This window comes from Desmodus rotundus, chromosome 2 (genome assembly GCF_022682495.2).
Source record: "Desmodus rotundus isolate HL8 chromosome 2, HLdesRot8A.1, whole genome shotgun sequence".
In the NCBI taxonomy this organism is placed as follows: Eukaryota; Metazoa; Chordata; class Mammalia; order Chiroptera; family Phyllostomidae; genus Desmodus; species Desmodus rotundus.
Window position 1 is genome coordinate 148,729,776 of NC_071388.1, and position 21,978 is coordinate 148,751,753.

The 21,978-nt window shown below is 44.6% G+C and overlaps 1 protein-coding gene across 1 annotated transcript in view; it reads right to left on the minus strand.

The window, feature by feature from the left end:
• Positions 1-21,569, minus strand: part of PLA2R1 (phospholipase A2 receptor 1) — a 104,188-nt gene extending 82,619 nt beyond the window's left edge. The window contains 3 exon segments of the mRNA XM_024579825.4: positions 224-397; positions 2,794-3,174; positions 21,298-21,569. Of these exon segments, the coding sequence (XP_024435593.4) occupies positions 224-397; positions 2,794-3,174; positions 21,298-21,400 (658 nt within the window). The 5' untranslated portion in view covers positions 21,401-21,569.
• Positions 21,570-21,978: the final 409 nt, after the last annotated feature.

Sequence of the window (21,978 nt, forward strand, 5' to 3'; positions counted from 1 at the left end):
AGAATGGCTAATTAACATTTTTTGAATATAAGGAAAATGGAATATACATCAGGATTGTCCATTCAAGGCAAAAACAAACACAAAATCAAATTTGGGTAAATGGAATCAGACTGCTTATTCAGACTTCACTATACCAGAAAAGTGCTTTTCTTTAGATACAGATAACCTTTCAATCATCCTTGATTCATTCATGACACAGGGGAAGAGAAGATTTCACTCTTACTGGGATCGGGGCAAAATCCCCACTTCTCGTCTCTTTCATATCGGCTTGTGGTGGCGCACCACAGTAAATTGTCTTCCCGCCCTTCCCGGGTACATTCGTGATGCCACTGGTGGTTATACTGGAAGGGGAACATGCATGGCGTCCCGTGGGCGTTCCCTTTCAGTGTATACAGATCTAGGAGAAGAAAAGGGCAAAGTCAAATAAACATTATGCCAGCTTGATTTCAATGACTGAAAACCTATAATGGGTGAAGCTCTTGCTGTACCACTGAGGTCCCCCTCAGGACCTCACTGCTTAGAGAATGTTAGTGTGCGAAGCTGTGTGCTGGGTTCAGAGGACGTGCTCACAGATGGCGTGTTCACATACTTCTCTGTTTGTTTATTAACTACAGTGCACTGGTGCAGTAGCATCCACAGGTGTGAAAGGATGAGAAGGAAAATGTAACGGAGGATTTACTTGAAAACACCACCTATACCAGTGATCAGCACCTGAACCTCAAGAGCTTCATAGGCTTTATTAATTTATTCATCCCACAAATACTTATTGAGCATTTAATGTGCGCAGCACTGAGGGTATAACAATGGGCAAACTGGCAAAAGTTCCCTTTCCAAAGGAGCTTCTATTCTAGCGACGAGAGACGAAAATAAAACAAATCCATAAGTAAACATATAATTTCAGGAAGTGATGAGTACTGTGATGTAAAACAAAACAGAGTAGGAAGACAGAATGACTCTGTGTGTGTGTGTGTGTGTGTGTGTGTGTGTGTGAGGGGTACTATTTTGGATCAGGTGGTTAGAGAAGGCTGCTCTGAATAAGAACTGGGTGAAGTGAGGGTGCAAGTATTTGGAAAAAGGTCGTCTGGAAGAAAGAAGAGTAAATACGAAGAACTTGCAACAAGTTGTGTGTGGGACGAATGAGGAAGGGCATGGGGGCAACAATGGGAGGAGGAGTCAGGGAAGTTCAGTGTCAGCTCACAGAGGCCTGCTTGCCACATTATGGACTGCGGTCTTTCTTCTGAGCGTTGTGGGAAGTCACTAGTGGATTTTGGGTGAGAAATTCACATGGTCAGATTTCCATTTTTAAAGACTCATAGGGGGGCAGTGTGGCAAACAGAACCCACACAGGGAGGGGGCAAAGAGTGAGGAAGAGCTGGGAGGCCTCTACAGTTGTTTTAGAGAGACGTGACCGTGCCGAGGTGACCTGCTGGCTGCTTTCTCCGTTATCCTTGGCCTTAAGTGGGAAACAACTTTCCATGACTCAACTGGGGCTTTCTGTAGTGACGGAGATCAGGGCCACCCTTAATCAATAGGTCTTAGAGGGAAAGGGCTGGCTGTGGAGATACGCACCCCTTTCCCACAATCAGCAGGGACTGGACTGAACTCACCTGGCATCACCGGCCCTAGAGGTTAAGGTTGTTTAAGAACCGTTGGTATTTCAGGATACATCCTCTTGTTTCAGTCCCTGCCTTCTACTCGCCCTTCCCCTGCATGCATTATGAGTGTGGGTATGTAGCTAAAATGTCAATATAAAGCAGACTGTCATGTTCTCCTCGGAACTATAGATTATTTGGAGAGCTGGTTTGTAGCACTTGCTTCATTGTAGTGAGTCCTAAAAATATCCTGCTTCAGCTCCTTCTCTTTATTCATTTCTTGTAGGTACAGGACAAAGTCCTGCCTTGGATCTGAGGAGCTCCTTGCTCTGCCTCCTAGGACTGGGATAGAGTTCTCAGAAAGATATGCTCTAACTCTACTGTGCACCATGAGGGCAGAGACCACATCTGTCTTGCTGGCCGTTGTAAAGCATATGCCTGGCCCTCTGCCTGAGAAACAATCAGTGCTCAACAAACGTGTACTAGGTGATGAAGAGACGGATGAAAGAATGAAGAGTACCACCAAACAAAACCTGAGAAACAGGTCTGGGGTGTCACAACTTAACTATGCTACTATCTTTTCTTTTCTTTTTTTTACTGTTTACAAATGTCAAATATTACAGAACTGTGAAAAATAAAAGCCTCCCCCTACAAAAACAAACAAACAAACATGCTTTTCTATTCCCTGGCGCACACCAAATAACCCCTGACAACAGTCTATCTTGTAACGTGACCTGCAGGCGGACGCCAGCAGGGCTTTGGAGGCACTGAGGTGCCCTGAAGACACACTCCCTCCCGGAGACGGAGTGTCTGCAACCAGAGAAATGGTGGCTGGAGAGGCTCTCAAATTCATCTTGCCAAGTCCTTAACTTCAAAGATCTTTTCTTTCTGCCTTCACTTACTCATTTTCTCTTCTCCTCCTATACTTTCTCCTCTTTCCATTGATTCCCAAAGTCAAGTGTTTTCTCCTCTGATACCTGAGAACATCTGCTTCTTTAGGAGAATTCAGCAAGTCCAGTCCAAGACTCTAGTCATTCTTTTGCAATAAGTGATTAAGCAACTAAAATATATTTAGCAGAAGTACCTTGAGGGTCCAGGTGCTGTGTACCTCTTTTATATAATATATTTTACAAATCTTTACTTATGGTAAACTTTCTAAATATATCATTTCATGAGTACTTTGGTTAATTTTTTTTTTTACCTTTGTGCAGATATTCACAAATGCCTCCACCACCTGACATGTAGGAAATCCACTTATGAAGATATTTCCAGGAAGCCACCAGCACATTGTTCTTCACCTGCACCATGTACTGCAGAGGACCGGTGATCATCTTCCTGTTACAGCGCCACCTCAAGGAAACGTGGGTGGAATCACACTCATATATGCTTAATGGCTGCTCTGGATCAGATAAGTTCAGCCCCAGGCAACCGCTGCCTCCAATGTTAAGGAGGCGATGGTTTGAAACCCATTTCCACATCATGTACTTGTTGGGTGGTTTGCAGTTCTCCAGGGTCAGTACAGATTTGCCTGCTTGAATGCATTTCTTGACGCTCTCACTTTGGATCATGAATATTCCTTTATCTGAAACAGCAAAATAAAAGATATGGCACAGGATTTTCATATGTAATTATCTAGTGTCATGAGCATCCCAGTGTGCACGTGTTAAGTTGTGGTATGTCACTACTGGTAGCCATTTTGAACAGATCTGGAGTTGATGGGCAGGGTCTACCAGGAATGTTTATTTGCTCAAAACAGAGAAGTTTCTTGGGAAGCAAAAATGGGCTCATTGGAGCTAATGGGAGACCTCTGATCTAAGACCACCATGGCCCTACAGTAGGGAAGGCTACCTGTCAATCCACTCAGGAATTTTACTGATGGAGAAGGAGCTCCCCACAACTGGATGGAAAGCAGGCATTGGGAATAACACTCTGGGCTAGAGAAGAAAGATGCTGGGTACCCAGAGGTATGACGACATTTGGTTTTCTCCAGATAAGTGCCTGAATATTAGGAATATGGAAGCTGGATCAAGAGCCACCAAAACAGAAATTTCTACCATTAAATTCCTGTAGAAAACCCAAAGGATAGACGTGAAGTACACTTTGTGTCTTGATACAAGATGTCATACAGATGAGAAAAAAATACTTGTCCACATTTGCTTTCTGTGTTAGACCCATCAGCAGTTGAAAAGTGGGGACCTTTGACATGGGAGTGCCCTATTTGCAGGAGCAGCCTTGTTGGGTGGGGCCAGCAGGAGCAGATAGATGCCCAGGACACTAGCTGAGGCCCCACACTTAGATACTCGAGCGGGGCAAGAGTGCTATGATAGCAGCAAAAACACACAGGCCATGTGGACAAGTGGAAAAAGCAAGCATTTCATGATATAGCCTTGAGCTTCCAACTTCCTGGAGCAGAAAAGAGATTTGGGCGAATTTCCTCTGGAAAAGCTGGCAAGGCACAGCCAGGGAATATGTGTTAATTACGTGCCTGCTACCCGATTCCACCTCAAGGTACTGGCCTGGAAGACACCTACTATACAACAATTGTGAGTATGTCCTCTTGAAGCATGGACTGTCCTGAGCTCTTTGATTAAATACGCTGGCAGCTGCTGCCTAGGCCCTGGTACTCAGCCAAGAATGTCTGGTCAGGTCCAAGACCTCATTTGTTCTCCCATTAGCTAGATTCTCCTCTCATATTTTACTTCCTGTCTGATCTTCAAATTTCTGAAGGAACATTATCAGGTTCCCTTAAAATAGCTGCAGTTTAGGAAAAGTTGTGTCATGTAGCAGGGGGATAGAAAGGACAGGCAAAGGCCATCTAGAGATTTGGAACAGTGCTGAATGAGCCTCCTTGCATATCAGTGCATGGGAATAATGGGTTTTTTTGGTACAAGTTCTTTTGGCTTTTCCAAAGTTACTGAGGCCAAGAGAAACTGATTTATAATAACCAAAATCACTTAATACATTGTTAAAAAAAAGATTGTCAATGTATAAGTGAAAGTTATACTTCATTTAATAATTGATAACTTTATTTACAAACATATACTTGAGGGGTTGAATTAGTTGCTAAAAAATTGCTTGGTCATCAGACATCAGAGCAAAAGAGAAGAGAGTGTGTAGTGCAGTGCAGGGAGAGAGTGAATGGTTTTAGGGAGATTTCATTTAGATCAGGAACTTTGTTTTCCTAATGAAACCCGTGTCTGTATCGTTATTAGTAATACTCCTTTAAGACCAAATCTACCTCTCCCCAAAGTGATATGGATTCTGATAATTAACCTTCTCTGCAAATCTCTTTTTCACCTTTTCATGCCTGGCTAGAAGGTTTACCTTAATTTCTGTTGTAATCTACTCATTACTTTCTGGCTAGCTCAGAGTTCTATTAATTTTTTACTAAAGAATAATTATTTTGTTATAATTGTCCTGCAACGAACTGGTTGGATCCAGCCTTCTGGGCTTCAGTGTATGGTATATACCTAAGGCAGGTGGCTAGACCACCTCACTAGTGGTTAAGAACTCTGGAAACAGGCAGACCTGCTACAGACTAGTTTTGTAACTTTGGAAAAATCTCTCCTTCTTTTTTTAAGATTATTTATTTATTTATTTATTTTTAGAGAGAGGGGAAGGGAGGGAGAGAGGGAGAGAAACATCAATGTGTGGTTGCCTCTCATGTAGCCCCCACTGGGAACCAGGCCTGCAACCCAGGCATGTGCCCCAACTGGGAATCGAACCGGCAACCTTTTGGTTTGCAGCTCATGCTCAATCCACTGAGCTACACCAGCCAGGGCTGGGCAAATTTCTTGATCTCTGTGAGCCTCACCTTTCCTCTTCGAACTGGAAATATGTATGATACTGGTCTCATAAGGTGTTAAGAGTATTCCATTAAAAGCTACATGCAAAAGAATAAAAATAGACTATTATTTGTCCTCATATAAAAAAATTAACTCACACTAGATCAAAGACCTAAGTATAAGACCTGAAACAATAAATTACATAGAAGAAAACATAGGTACTAAACTTATGGACTTGGTCTTTGAGAGGATTTTATGAATTTAACCCCAAAGGCAGGGGAATTAAAGGCAAAAATAAATGAATGGGACTATATCAAAATGAAAAGCTTCTGCACAGCAAAAGAAACTGCCAACAAAACAAAAAAGCAATCAACCAAATGCAAGAAGATATTTGCAAACAACAGGTCTGACAAGGAGTTAATATCCAAAATATATAAAGAACTCATCATACAACAACACTAAACAAACAATCTAATTAAAAAATGGAGAGAGGACCTAAACAGACACTTCTCCCAAGAAGACATACAAATGGCCAAGAGACATATGAAAAGATGGTCAACTTCACTACTATTAAGGAAATGCAAGTCAAAACTACAATGAGATACCACCTCACACCTGTTAGAGGCTATTATCAACAAGATGGGTAATAACGAGTGTAGGACAGGTTGTGGAGAAAAAGGAAGCCTCATTCTCTGCTGGTGGAAATGTAAACTGCTAAAGCCACTATGGAAAACACTATGGAGGTTTCTCAAAAAAAATTAAGAATAAAGCTACCATATGACCCAGAAGTCCCTCTTCTGGGCATCTATCCAGAAATTTTGAAAACATTTATTCACAAAGATATATGCACCACTATGTTTATTATTGTATTACTTGTGGAGGCCGAGTCATGGAAATACCAATGTGTCTTTTGATAGATGATGAGATAAAGAAGATGTGGTACATATACACAATGGAACACTATTTGGCCATAAGATGAAATACTGCCACTTGCAACATTGGATGAATCTTGAGAATATTGTACTAAGCGAAATAAGTCAGATGCAAAATGTCAAGAACCCTATGATATCACTCACATGTGGGATATAAAACTGAAAGCAACAGGTGAGCAAACAAGAAAAACGAACAAAAGCTCATAGACACAGACAATGGCATGGTGGTTACCAGAGGGAAGGGGGTTGGGAGATAATAAAGGTAAAATGTGTCAAATACATGGTGATGGAAGGAGACTTGACTTTGGATGGTGGGCACACAATACAATATACAGATGATGTGTCGTAGAATCCTACACTTGAAACCTATATAATTTAATTAACGATGTCACACCCAATATGTTTTATTTAAAGGAAAGAAAAAGAGTATTCCATTCAATAATCCATGCAAAGCACACCACACACTACCTTGGCATGGGAAGACCTCAGTAAACGCCAGTTGTTGTTGTTGTTACTCTTACCCCTCTGGCTTCCTGATTCTTGGTCTGTAGATCCAGCTACAGATTTGGTTGATCACTCTAGAGTGCTAATCTGAGCATCCCGCAAAGAACTCTCTTCTTCCATCGTTACAACGAAAGCTCATTTCTACTTTAGCTTCTGCCACATAAAGTGGGTGCGGACTTACTAGTTTTAAACAGTCATTAAATACCATGACATCACCTCTCAGGGAGAAGACAATATTCTTCAAACAACCAGATAACAAAATTCTTGCCTTGTCTGTTCAAATATATGTGCAACTCTGAATTAAGATTTTTTGTCTGTTCATCTTTTATATTACCTGTTGATAAATTGCATATTGCTGCTCTTCCGTAGGAAAGAGAGAACATGATGTCAACAAGTAGTGTATGGATGGGTGTGGTCTGTGAGTAAGTGGACATGGAAATTAGATATCACTAAGATTGGGGGTGAATAATGTTTTTAAACATCCAGCTTATGAAGTGTTAAGAGAAAAGGAGGGATCGAATCAGAACTTCTGTAGTCACTCCAGTGATTGGAAAGCTATCTTTCCGAAGCAGAAGATATTGATAAACCTAATCCCATGCCGCTCAGTTCTGGGCTGCTCTTACCTTTCCATGCCCAGCTGCCTGTAGAATGTAACTTTGGAAAAGTTCTTCAGAATGTGTCAAAACAAGTAACTCTGGCTTAACAATAACAATAAACCTGTCATTTCCAAAAGAATACTATGTCATGCCAAGCTAAAAATGACCCAAGCCCATTTCCCATTAAGCTATAATAGAATCCAGTCCTAGCAGCATTACTCTCCATAAATTCACTGAAGAGAAAACAATAGTTTTCAAATGGACTATGAAGAGACCCAATATAGGTATTAATACTCTGATTATTATTATATGCATGTATGGGTTGTCTGTAACAAAAAATAATGTGAAAATAAACCACCATCCTTAGTGTCTGTAGCCAGACTTCAAGAAGGATGAAAGTCAAATATGGGAGGAATCAAGATTGATTACATATGTCAAAGACATCAGTGCTGCTTGAACACTGATTAAGTGATTAATGAAGTACTGTCAGAATTACTAAATCTCTTCCCAGTAAAATGTTATTATACTTCCCTTCATGATTATAAGTTGAGGGGGAGAAAAAGGATCGACTTACTGGAAGTAACTTATAAACTAAATTTCATCTTTTTTTAACAAAATAAAATCCATGGAAGGCAGTGGTTCTGCTTTCTACTTCTGAGATCTTTTTAGGAAGAGATCACTTTAGACTCACCTTTTGGCCCCACAGGATAAATGTGCTTTTTTAAGGACTGAGAAGACGATGCTCCCTTGATCAAGGGTGGAACTTAAGTTTAGGGTAGTCCTTTCATGACCACATGTAGACTATTACTTCATTCATTCATTCATTCATTCATCCAACACGCATTTATTGGGTGCTGGATGTGTGGTAGGCATTGTGTAGTGCTAGAGATATAGAGAGAAATTATTTGCCATATATCTGTCCCTTAAAGCTGTATCTATTTGTATGACTATCCAACCACTATATTGAAAGTAAATTGTAACTGAAAAATAAAAATAAATAAAGCCTCAAAATTCCAGTATCTTCTCCTTTTACTAAACACTGACTACAGCTCAGGCAAATGCTCTTAAAATAAATGAAAACAGCCTGGCTGGTGTGGCTTAGTTGGTTGAGCGGCGGCCTGTGAATAGAAGGGTTGCTGGTTTGATTCTTGGTCGGGGCACATGCCTGGGTTGCGGGCAGGTCCCCCACTGGGGGCGTACAAGAGGCAACCAGTCAATATTTCTCTCACACATCGATGTTTTTCTCCCTCTGTTTTCCTTCCTCCCCTCTCTCCAAAAATAAAACATTAAAAAAAAGTGAAAACAAACAACCAATAAACAAAAACACTGTACCCATTTGTTCTGGAATCATGAGAATTCTCCTAGTTAATGAAATAAAGAGGGTTCCATCTTTTCAAAAAAAATTATAATTGCATTTAAAAGAAACTCTTTAAAACAAGTGACTTAACCAAAGGAAAAGGAAACAGATTAAACCTTAAGACACTTGACTGGCTTCTTAAGAGATGACACGTGCGAGGTGGACATGGCTCCTCGGTGTCATCCAACCCTTCGGAGTGGAGGGTGTGTGTATGCACACACTTGACCAGGGAAGACACAGCACAGTGCCAGAAGGAATGTGGAGAGAAGACTAACTTCACCTATAAATGCAGATCCATGAGCTTTAGACCTAGATGAGACTGTAAAGCTCATTTAACTAAATCATTCCTCTACATTTTTTCCCAAGTCCATTTTGTCTGAGAAGTTTTATACGCATATACTCAGTGAGAACCACATAGGCCTAGGCCCAGCTTTAATTACATGCATTCATTAATAACTCAGAAGAAGACAACGAACGGCTGGAGCTCGTTGCAATTTAAGGTAAGAGACTTGAAATTTCAAGCAAATATTTATTGAGTGCCTAATAAGGCATGTGTTAGGAACCCTGCAGATAAAAAGGTATATATGTTTTGAGTAGTGTTTGTCCTCAAAGAACTTATCTTCTCCCTGGGAGTATTTCATGAAGTGTACAGAAAGAACTGTAAGTTAAAGCCAAAGTATATCTTGACATAATAGGTATAAGCACAATGAGGTAGAAGTCAGGGGTAGAAGGGGTCAGTTTGACTTAGAAGTCAAAGAAATCTCTCTCTCATACACACACATTTTCATTCAACAAACATTATTTATTAGGGAGCTAATATCTGTCACACATGGTAGTACACTGGTGAACTAGACTAGCGTGGATACTTGTCCTCATTACAGAGAGTCCACGTGTGTGGAAGAGGTCTATGGCTGGAGAGGTGATGAGTCAGGCAAGGGGACATTCTGGACAGAACAAATGCTACCATAGCTCAGAGGTGGTAAGAATATCAGCTGCAGGGGTTGAGGGCCGAGCTACATGATACAAGACTTTGGTAGCCATAGACTATGAAATTAGAAAGAGGTTGTTTGGGGTAATTTTATAAAGAAGTTGAATTTTATGCAGAAATTTGTATATTACTCTTCACATGAAAGGGAGGTTTTGGAAAATGAGGAGGCATGACCGGCGCTGTGGTGTCAGAGACAAATCAGGGTGGTGAATCATTCAACAAAACATTTATTGAGCACCCACTGTGTGCCTGACATGGTTTGAGAGAGCTGAGAATATAGACATGAGGGCAAATGTCCAAGTTCTTGCCCCAGGGGAGTTCTCACTTCGGTGAGATGAGACAGTTCACGAGGGGAAATGGAGAGCAGTCTGGGGACTATTACTATGATCCAGCACGGAAGACGGAAGGTGCCAACTCAGCTGGTGGTGAAGGGAAGAGAGGGAATGACAGGACTCCCGCCACCTGGGAGAGAATTCAAAGGGGAAAGAAATGACAGGATGTGGTCATGGATGGAATGTGAGGATTGTGGAAAAAGTAGCTACAATGACTTGTTTTCTGGCTTCAGGTATTCGATTGGCTGCCAGATGGCTGCCAGTCCCTAGGATACCCCGAGGTTGGAGTCTAAAGCCTGGGGCTGATATTGCAGCTCGATCCATCTGTTTGAACAGTGCCCACGGTGTCTCGGGGGTGGTTTATATTGAGACCCTCCCACTTCATTTTCAGCATCCCTCTGACATCTGCCTTATGGAGCCTTCTTCTGCTTTAAACAGCTTTTCTCTCAGAACCACCCAAAACTTTCAAGTGTTAAGTAAATAAGCTGTGGTTTGAAGTATTAAGGCCTTGGTGAGGTTTCTGTACATTTAGCAAAAAACACTTGAAAGAAAACAATAATTCCTAAAGAAATACTCTTTTTTTATGGTGGATTTTAGGCAAGCAAAGGGCTTTCTAGTATTCAATAAATCACACTATGACAGTGACCATGTAACCCAATACACACATAGAGCCAGAATCTGTGCTGCTCCATGTTAAGGGAACTGAAAGGAAAAGTTCAAATGCATGGTTCACATCAAGTTCAATGTTTAAGACAAGCTATTAGGAAGCCGCAGCTTCCCGACTGCAATCCAATTTCAATCTCCTAGCCCATTCCCCTGGGTTTAAACCTCTTCTACTCCATCCACTCACACAGCTGGTGCTGGGCTCATACACCTCCTGCCCTGTATCATGTCTCCAGTCTGCCCAGTTCCTTGTTGTTCTGACTGTATTTCAGTTTCGGAATGGGAAGGGGTCCAGTCTCTAACCAATCTAAAGGTGAGCAGCTTCTCTCTTGAGATGTACTAACCTCTTTCAGCCACACAAATTTGGGTTTGTGCCCTCCAGAGAACAAAGGCTTCAGATCTGACTGTGTTCCTTAGACTACTCTAAGCAGGAAGGGATGTTGTAGTTGGCCGAATCAATTCCTGTTCATGGCTGAATGATGCAGAAAATCTGGATTCTTAACATGACTTTCCAAACCAATAAGCAAGGAATTTCTGGTGCTTGCAGCATGCACATTGTACTTGAAAGACCTAAGTGAACAGTGTGCCTGCCCATCCTGGTCCTCTCTGGATATTTGCATTTATCCCAGATTCTCGGAGATTTTGGTGTTTGGCTCTTAACAAGCTGACAGCTCCTAACAAAGCCTGTGGCTTTCAATCAACTGCCTTCAATTAATCAACTAAAAAGTTCAGTACATTTTAAAATATCTCCTCGACCTTCTTCAGAACTTCCATTTCTTCCCCTGCCCTACCATTGTCCTTCACTTTGAGCCTTCTTTATTCTCCTGTAGCTTCTGAACCTGGATAATCACCACCTCCACAGGCCGCTGGCCCCTCTGGCTAAATCTCTTTATGTATTCTTTTCCCCTTGCTCTCTAATCTCCCCAAATTGTCGCTTCAAGTTCCATGAGGCCTACAGTACTCTGGCTCACAGGTGGGGGAAAAATGAAACCCAACTTAATCAGCACGATCAGGCTCAGTTTTGTGAGGCTTCAAATTGCCAGTTACCAACCCCTGTGTGCAGTGGATTAACCCTTTCAGGCTGTCCTCACCAACCCCTGTGTGCAGTGGGTTAACCCTTTCAGGCTGTCTCCACCAACCCCTGTGTGCAGTGGATTAACCCTTTCAGACTGTCCTCACCAACCCCTGTGTGCAGTGGGTTAACCCTTTCAGGCTGTCCTCACCAACCCCTGTGTGCAGTGGATTAACCCTTTCAGGCTGTCCTCCTCAATCCCTGTGTGCAGTGGGTTAACCCTTTCAGGCTGTCCTCCTCAACCCCTGTGTGCAGTGGGTTAACCCTTTCAGGCTGTCCCCACCAACCCCTGTGTGCAGTGGGTTAACCCTTTCAGGCTGTCCTCCTCAATCCCTGTGTGCAGTGGATTAACCCTTTCAGGCTGTCCCCACCAACCCCTGTGTGCAGTGGGTTAACCCTTTCAGGCTGTCCCCACCAACCCCTGTGTGCAGTGGGTTAACCCTTTCAGGCTGTCCTCCTCAATCCCTGTGTGCAGTGGATTAACCCTTTCAGGCTGTCCTCCTCAATCCCTATGTGCAGTGGATTAACCCTTTCAGGCTGTCCTCCTCAATCCCTGTGTGCAGTGGATTAACCCTTTCAGGCTGTCCCCACCAACCCCTGTGTGCAGTGGATTAACCCTTTCAGGCTGTCCCCACCAACCCCTGTGTGCAGTGGGTTAACCCTTTCAGGCTGTCCTCACCACTCCAGGCCGTTCTCCCTCCCTCCCGTCTCTCTGCTCATCTCACTCAGCCCGCAGTGACCCTAGCAGAAAATTTTACTATCTCTTTACAAGTTCTTTGCTGCGTCTCTGCATCTTACCAATGAATTTTAAAGCCGAGTTGAAAACATGTTTCTTTCTTTTAGCTTTTAGTTTACTTCCCCATCATTTTGTCTTTAACTCTAAAGTATCTCACAGACATTGCCAGTGTAAAAATCATTATTGACAGCGGCTCTATGATCACCTCACAGAGTGTGTTGAAAATATACCATTTCAGTCGCCAGGGAGCCTCGTTACAAAGAGCAAGTAATGGCAAGACTCCGCCAGATAGAACACTGATACACCTCCCTCACAAATGCCTGCATGCTGAAGCCCCCCGGGGGTATGATTTAAGGACCTGGTCAGCAAAACAAATACAGAAAAGCACTCCCCCACCAACAAAACCGCGCTGGGAAAGATGTGACATCACTGAAAGCAAAGTGTTTTACAGGAGCTCTCCATTTTAACTGCTTTGAGAATATACCCATTAAAAAAAAAAGAAAAACCTTTGCTTAAGTGGGAGATAGACACTGAAATAAAAACAAAACCATCTTTTTAATTAATGGTAAATACATTGTTAGTCCCTGTATCCATTTTTAGGACTGCCATAACAAAGTCCCACAAACCGAGTGGCTTAAACAACAGAAATGATTGGCTCACGGCCCTGGAGGTTGCAAGGTGCTGGCGGGGCTGGCTCCTTCTGAGGGCTGCGAGGGAGGAGTCTGCCGTTCCAGACCTCCCTCCCAGGCTCATACATGGCTGTCTTCACCCAGTATTTCCTTGTATCATCTACTCTCTGCATATTTCTGTATCCAAATGTCCCCTTCTTATGAGAACATTAGTCTTATTAAATTAGGGACTGCCCTAATCACCTTATTGTAACTTGATTACCTCCATAAAGACCTTATCTTCAAATAAGGCTTCATTATGAAGTATCGAGGAGTAAGGACTTCAATGTATAATTTTTGAGGGGGACACAATTTGACCCATAACTCTCCCCGTGCTTCTTTTTCAGGCTGGCTACCTAATTTGCAGGGCCCAGAGTGAAATGAAAATTCGGGGCTCTGGCTGGGGCAGGGAAGTTGAGTCAATTTCCATTTCCCGCTGGCCCATGAGTGATCGTAACTTCCATGCCAGAAAGAGCTGGGAACACATTCAGTACCTGGACTGGGGGTAGGTGATAGGTTCCCACTCGGTCCTCACTGCACCCACAGAGGTGCTGCCAGCCCAGCAGAGACAGTCGCTGCCTTGTCCTTCCCTTAGATGCCACTGGTTATCCGCTCCCAGACCCAGGGCCTCCAGACCCCAACCCAATGCAATCAGGTTACCACGTGGGTGAAGGATAAGAGTGTGAAGGGGGAGGCTGAAAATGCAACCAGGGGGAACTGGGGAGGTGACAAGAGGTGGGACTGAGTTTGAGGTGTGGCTTTAAGCCTCTGGCTCTTGCTCCATTACCCCATAGGACTTCATGCCCAGAGAACAAATTCAAAGAGAAAAATGTTTAAGAATTCCAAGATCCCAAACCACAGAGCATTAAACCCTAAGTTCAAGGCCCTATTCAGAATGGGTCCCTATGAGACTGCCAGGGTCACATGCCTATAAAGCCCACCCTGTCCTTACTTGTACAAGGCTAACACAATAGGAAAAAGACAATAGAAAATTGCTTTTAGGGTATAGCTGCTTGAAGGTAAAGAGTAGTGCCTTGGTTTCCTCATCTGCACAATGGGTTTAAAATTAGTGCTGGCCTTACCAGATCCTGATAAGGATTACCTCAGTCCATAGGGCCACTTAAATGTTAATAAGCGAAAAGAAATCTTAACTTTGAACATGGACAGCTGCAAAACAGCCACAAAATAAGACAATGGTTGTAGTAAGATAATCACTTAGAATTTCCTGTTTATACTTTAATAATTGAACTGGAAAGTTCTCAGACTCATAGATACAAAGATAGAACTGGTGGTTGTTGCCAAAGTGGCAGGGATATGAGGGATAAGTGAAAAAGGTGAAGGGATTGAGAAGTACAAATCTGTAGTTACAGAGTAGTCGTGGGGATGTAAAGTACAGCACAGGGAATATAGTCAGTGATACTGCGGTAACTACGTACGGTGCTACGTGCGCACTTGAAATACCGGGAGGACCACTTTGTAAACTATGCGCTGGACGCACCACTATGCTGTGCACCTGAAACTAGTACAAAGTACAATTTAAAAAAGAATAGGAAGGTTCTCAAGAGCAGAATGCCAAAAACTCGAAACAGTAAAAAATGTTATTAACATATTTCTTTGGAACTGTAGCTGTCTGGAAAGGGTCAGAAACTGAAACGTCATAAGGACACACACGGATGCAGAAACCTCTGGCTGTTTTGTTTAGCTCTGTGTCATCAGAACCCAATTTATAGACATTCTATTACTCTTCCTCTTTTTTCAGTGGCTTAATATAATATTCTTCTACAAGGGACTTAATATAGTATTTCTAAGGTGTTTTGTTTGTTTTATGAACTGTAATATTTCTTTCCACTTGATCAATTAAAAAATATAATTTATGTTCCTAGGTTTCTATTGGAAAATCTCAAAGCCCTTTAAGGATAATTTTCTAAAAGAAAATGGCGGCAAAGTCTACAGATGTCACTTTGATAGCTCAGACAAGGACTCAGCACATAGGGATGAGTTCAAAAGAAGCAAAACAAAGGAATCATTTTTTCAGAAAACCTGATCTAAATAAGCAAATTGTTAGGTCAGGGAAGGGAAGCTGAAGGGATAACTGAGCTCTCTGTGTGGCTCGCCCCTTCTGGTCACTGGCTTGCAATCCCCATTGTGTGGTATCAGTTGCTGCGACAACCAACAATAGGAAAAGAGGTTATGAGCTTAATGAGAAAGAGTGAAAGGAACGAGAAAAACTGGAAGTCCATGCTGACTCTCAGAAGCTCAGAGGAAAGGCGCTAGTCAAAGAAGCTGAGATGACAACTATATGAAGTAGAAGAGATTCTGAGAGATGACCAACAGAGACGGGAGAAATAAAGTCAGATGGTTGGAGTGATTTACTGCCAGGAAGGGAGTTAAACCAGTATCCGATATGCTTTTACTTAAATTCCAAATCTCCAGAGTTTAGGAATTACCTAGAAAAAATAAAAAAACAACTAATAGCTTTGTATATTTCTGCTGACTAAATTTTCACTCCTACCTGTGGGAAGTACTGGCTTGGAAAAGGAGGAGTTGCAGAAAGTAAGAGGCTTGCCTCCTGTTCCTCTTGCCACAAAATCAAATTACTGGCTCCCATCAAACAGCAGGATACAGAATGAACTATTTAATGGAGTCACAAAGCTATTCAGGGGTTCAAATCTTCATCCTCAAGTTCCTGTAGGCTCAAGTTACTTACCCCTCCTTGATTTAGATATTAATATAGTACCTACCTGATTTGGTGAGGATTCAATGTGTTACTGTGTGTAAAGAGGCACAGAGTAACCACTCCCCAAATGTTAGCTGAGAAGGGCCTTTTCACCTTTGTATTAGGAATGAAAGCTATGAGGAAAATGTCAGGGTCACGACTTCTCCCCACTGCTGCTCCTGGTGGTGGCTCTCATCACCCTCCTTCAAAAACCTCTCTCAGGTGGCACCTTGTCTTTCCTTCCTCAACACTGGGGTGCACCACCCTTAACCTCTTCCTCACATTCACTCTATAATGCCAGCAGACTCTCCACTGTCCTCCCCACTCCAAACAAAGCCTTTAACTTGCACACAGATGACCCAACACTCTGCCCCGGTGTTTTCTCCACTGTGGGTTGTGGCCCATTTAATGGGTCATGAGGTCCATTTAATGACGTGCATTACGAAACAAAATAGAATGGAACAGAGTAGAAAAGTAGCAGCCCACCACATTAAGTAAGGGTATTTTTTGGTGAAACTTTGCTCAGACATGCCTGTCTGCACTGCCCTGCGTGCTAGGCTCCTCAGCCTCCTCTGCTCCAAGCACCCTCCTTCACCGGTCCTCCACTGCAGCGACCACTCCTGCAGCCACACCTTGGCTCTGGTTGCTGCTGAGCACGGATCCCCCCCCCCCAAAAAAAGCTCATTTCTATTGTATTCAATGTAATCTACCCCTCCAATTCTGCCATTCCTCCCATCTCCTTTCACTAAATCTATTACTTTTATTTTCTTCCTCTTTACCTCTTATTTCTGAATCCGAACCTTCTGCTCCTCAGTGTTCCTACTGGGACTGACTTTTGTGGTCATCAGCATCTTTCTTTATGCACGAGTTCATTAACCTTCCAGATGGTCTCTTTGCTGCCCTTCAGAATTACCCTTTTCAAGTCCCAAACTGACCATGGCATTCCTAAACGTAAAAGTGTGACCTGGTTCCCCTTTGTCCAAACTCACAAGACCCTTCTCAGCAGTACCCAACTCACCCAATCAGACTTTGTTTCCCCTTTAAGCATAGTGCCTCTAACCAAACTCTTCATTCCTCATTTTCCGCATGCTTCCAAATGTAGACATGTCACCATGTCTGGTCCTCCCATGACCCTATTCTGGGGGTCTGTTCATCCACAGGACCTGATGGGGCAGCACCCCTGTGTGCATCTTACACCCCTACAGTCCCTGATTCAAGGGCAGAGCACAGGGACTAGCCAGACTGCGGTGACTTGTGTGGCCAGATACCTCTCCTAGAAAATTAAGGAACTCTTCCAAGGATGCTGTGAGAGCTACACATGAAAGATCCTGCAAGTTGAAGCAGAAGAAACCAGTCCACAAAAAGACAACCAAACAGGGACCACCATGCAGCCCCTGAGAGAGAGAAAGTAATTGCTTCATTCCAGTGTCTTGTTCTTGCTTTCTGGGAGGCCTAGTTGCACAGGAGAATCTGTTCTTGGGTTCCCTTGAGATCCTGGTACGCTTACATCTAGCCCCACAGTTGCCTGAGTGACCTGCACGGCCTACTTTCCTCCATCCAAAAGAGTCCAGACTAGTACTTTCAGTCCATTGAACTACTGTTGCCCAACACATGATTCTGTACCTTTGCACATACTCTCTGCTTTCCTGGGAATGTTCTAGCTCCCTTTTCCCGTGTGGCAACTACCTACTTACCCTTCAGGAAAACAAATGCCCTATTGTGAGTCCCCGGTCCCTCAGCCCTGTCCCTCTTCTGCGTCCCTTTCCCCAGTCCCTCAGGCCAGTTTCTCCTCCTCATCTCTTCATTCCTTATTATCATAACACCTACTGTGCTGTTTTGAAATTGTTTGTGTTTCAGAATCTGTTTCTAAACGCTCAGCTTCTTGGGAACAGTACCCCATTCTGCTCATGTGTTTGTCTCCCCAGTGTGCAGGTGAGTAGATGATTCTTCCTGCTCCCTACCCTCACCGCCAACCCTGTAGGTCCCTTGCCTGGTACGGTTCTCATTTACTCCCACTGACTTTCTGTGTCTCCCGGCCTGACAGAGCTCGGTGCAGTCTAGAGCTCCAGGAGATTAGTGCCCCAGGAGGGGCCCTCCATCAATGATGGGGACAGTGACGAAGTGGGGTGTGAATGTCTGTGCTTCCTGCCCCTCAGTGGGTCCATCAGAAGGACCTTTGTGAAATCGAACCCCAGTTGCCTGTGACGGCTTTCTTCTATCTCTTCCCTGTCTCATTTCCTCATTCCTTTATCATGCCTTCTAGAACCACCTCCCAAATAAATTACTTGCATCCAAAAAATACACATCTCAGAGACTGCTTTAGGGTGAACCTAAACCAAGATGGAGAAGAAGCACATAATGTCTGGCAGACTGAATGAACAACTGAGGCCTCCAGCCCCTTGTCGCTCTTCCCATCGGCACAGAATGTCAAGACATGCCCCCCCCCCTCTCCACCCAGGTCACTCTCTTCTCTCCACATAGGACCCCACGGTCAAGCACTTAGACCTCATGCTAATCAGCCCTTCACTTCCCTTGGTCACTGGTCGTCCAGAAGAGCCTACCCTGACCACCCCCAACAACTGATACAGCCATGCGCTCCTTCCACTCTGGCCTCCAGGAAGCTGAATGCTACAGAGGAAACTCTCCTCTGTAAGCCAAGGCCATTTCACATATATAACTTTCAGCCCTCCATATAACATCGAAATCCTTTTACTTGCCCTCCTCCCCCAGTTCATTTCCTGTACAACCTCCACAGGCACTATGCCCGCCTTTCCCCAGGAAGCCCCAATTCCTTCTTCATTTTCTCACTGCCCTCCCAGTATCTGGGGTGCTGGAGCACATGAAGTTATCCAGTTTTAGCACTTGTTAGGAGAAAGGATCTGATTCCAGAACCCCAGTGAGGACCGTTGGTACAGCCAATTAGGGACTGGAAGGCCGGCTGCAGATCTGTGTACGCTGCTGTGCTCAGGGCAGCAAATAATTGTTACAGGCTGTCAACCTGTCAAAACGGTCGGGAGTGGCCAGAGAAAGAGGGCACTATGGGGACACTGAAACAAAAGAACAACATGTAAGTATTATCATTAGGTTCACTTTCGTATATGAGGAAACTGAGAAGTTAAGTAACTTGCCGAAGGTCACACAGCTGGTAAACAGCAGAGCCAGGATTTGAATCCAGGCAGTGTGGCTCTCAGAGCCCATGAAGTTCACTACTGTATGACGGTGCCTCTACTGATTTTTGAATACAAAATAATTAATAAATGATTGAAAAGTCAGCGCAATACCATCAAATATCTGTCTCCCAAGGCTGGGATGTTTATAATACATATCAGAACAATCAATAATACCTATCAAACAATTCAGATAAAAATACTATGCATACAATCTGCTCTGTATTATTACATACCGTGTACTAGTGGATATGAAACTGAAATAGGTGCATATTTTTTCTTGGTCACTCAGTGGATGCCAGTCATGGCTAAAAGCAAGTCAGTGTGGTTCACTGAACACGGTGGTAAACTGAGTCACCCCCAAACACAGCTAGACCTCAGATTCCACATCTGAACTATGGATGGCTAGAGTAGGCATGTGTCAGGTCCCTCCTGCTGCTAAGATTTTGTTTTTCCATCTTTATATAGACAGGAAAAACTTCACTTCAAACCTGTCTAGATCATACTTGAAATTCACTGATGTGGGTGACTGGAGTCAAGGAGGGGAGGCTTTTTAAGGACTGGTACCTTCAATGCCACATAATCTCTGTGCTCTTTAGAACCGCAGCAGCAGCATTTGCATATCTGAAGACTCTCTGTGCCAACTATGTCAAACGTTTCAAATATGCAAACTGTCACCTGGAGCGCACAGGAGGTAGCAGATGGTTCTGGATTCAGAGTGCCCTTGCGCACCAGAGAGAAAGCACTGATTAGAACTACGGCAGGCCAGGATTTGGGTCTGCCACATATAGAAGGGATTAGCCCGTCAGCGTTAACCCAGCTCGGAGGATCACCAGCACATCCTCTCTGTGTGGCTCGCTCGGCTGCAGCTTCTGTCCTGTGGGCGGCCGCTGGCCAGTTCTAGATATGTAGCGCTCAGGCAAAAGCCCGCGTTGTAAAATGGCAAGGAATGAGCACTGCACAGTAAACTCTTAGGGGAGACGGATCACACCATGGGGTCAGATGTGCCTTCACAGAAACGTTTTTATTGAACCGACCAAGGAGGGAAGAGGCTCTGACCTTTGGCCACTTATTAGAATTGCTCAGCCTCTTCTTGATAAAGCCTCCTGGGAATGCTAGGGAATACAGTCTAGAAACAATACCTCAAAATCATATACATAACATGTCGAGAGGGGGAAAATGAACATAGACTTTTATGACACCTTGTTTTACCCCTCTCCAAACTTATCCCCAGTGGCAGAGAGGATGGAGGCTGCAGGAGGCTCCTCCCCGTTGGTGGAACTTCCCCCTGCCTCCCTTCACACAGAGCTTCCACTTGGGGCTGTTGTCTTCCCTGCTTCAGAAGCAGCGAGTGCAGTTATTCATTGCTGTGGGCCTCTGCAGGACAACCTCTCATGTCTCTACTTCTCTTTACAAATCTGTGTGTAGTAGGTGCTCAACAAATGTTTGGATTTGTTGCCTATGTGTGCACATAAATGTTGCAAGGGCAGGGGATTACTTTGAAAAGTCTCTTGCTCCCTGGGGTGCCACATGCCTTACAAAGGGTCTCACTTCATCCTCAGTGGTCCAATGGGTATCACAGGCCCCATGTATCTGACCGAGAGAAACTGAGAAGCGAACAGGGTAACTTGCTGCAGTCCAGACAACTCCTCAGAGCCACAGCAGTGCCTCTCCCCCATCTCCTCTGTGAGGCGTCAATACAGAAGATTAAGTTTTTTTCCCCGAAAGGGGCAGAGAGGAGAGGCCCGCTTGGGGACACTCCACAGGTGGCGGCGCACACCCAGAGCACTTGCTTTGGGAGAGGAAGAAATAGAACATCCTTTTTGCCACCATTTAGCCAAGAGATGCTGCCCCCAAATAAATGATTCTCGGGAGCTGACGTTTTGAAAGGTCTCCTAAGCTCCTACGCCTGGTTTGTGCGCAGCCAGAGTCGAGTCGAGTTGCCTGCAGACCCAGGCCCCGCCCCTCCTCGCTCCCGCAGTAGAAGCCTGGAGGATGCAGGGCCGAGGGGCGGGATACAGGGCTCAAAGAAATGGGAGCAGGGTTTTCTCTGGACGGCAGAGATGTGGCCACCCTCTAAATTCGGCCGCCCTAGCTGCTATCTTTCGTCCCCCTGCCTCACCCTTTCTCCACTCCCTTAACCACCCCAGCCCCCGCCGACCTGGTCCCTCCGGCTGGGGGACACTCACCCTGCCACTCGGTGACCGGCCTGGAAGTAAGAGCTGCCGCCTGGCCGTCCGCACAGCCCTGCGGCGCCCCCAGCAACAACAGCAGCAGCAGTAGCAGAGACATCGCTAACCACTGGGCTCGCGGGCGCCCAGCGCGGGAGGTGGAAACCCGGCGCCCTCCGCGCCCCGCCCCACCCCTCCCAAGGGTCTAACTACTCCTGCGCCCGAGGCTCTATCCGTCGCCCCTGCAGCCACTGTTGGCAGACACTCTGGGCTCCCCGCTGGGAGACTGGAAAGCCGCGGCGGTTTTCTCCGTCCAACCCGCTCAGGCTTGGAGAAGGAGGAGGCGGGGGTGGACCATCTGCCCATCCCAGAAATTCCTGCCTCTGGGGTGGAGAGAGGGGAGGGGTGAGGCTGCCCTGTGTACGCTCCTCCTGCTTCCAGTCTTGGGGGTGAATGAGTTGAGAATCTCTGGGACAGGAAGTCTGACATCTGGGTTTGCAAACCACCCGGATTCTGGTAAATTGCGAGTTCGGCAGCAGCCAGTTTGGAGTAAACCAAGCTGCTCTGTGGACCTGGCCCTTTTTAACATCCTCTCCTCTGGAATGTGGCCAAGTGGAGATCCCTGGGGAGCAGTGCACCCTGGGCTCCGCCCTCCTCACTGCAGAGTACCCTACAGTTCTTCCATTCTTGAGTTCCTTT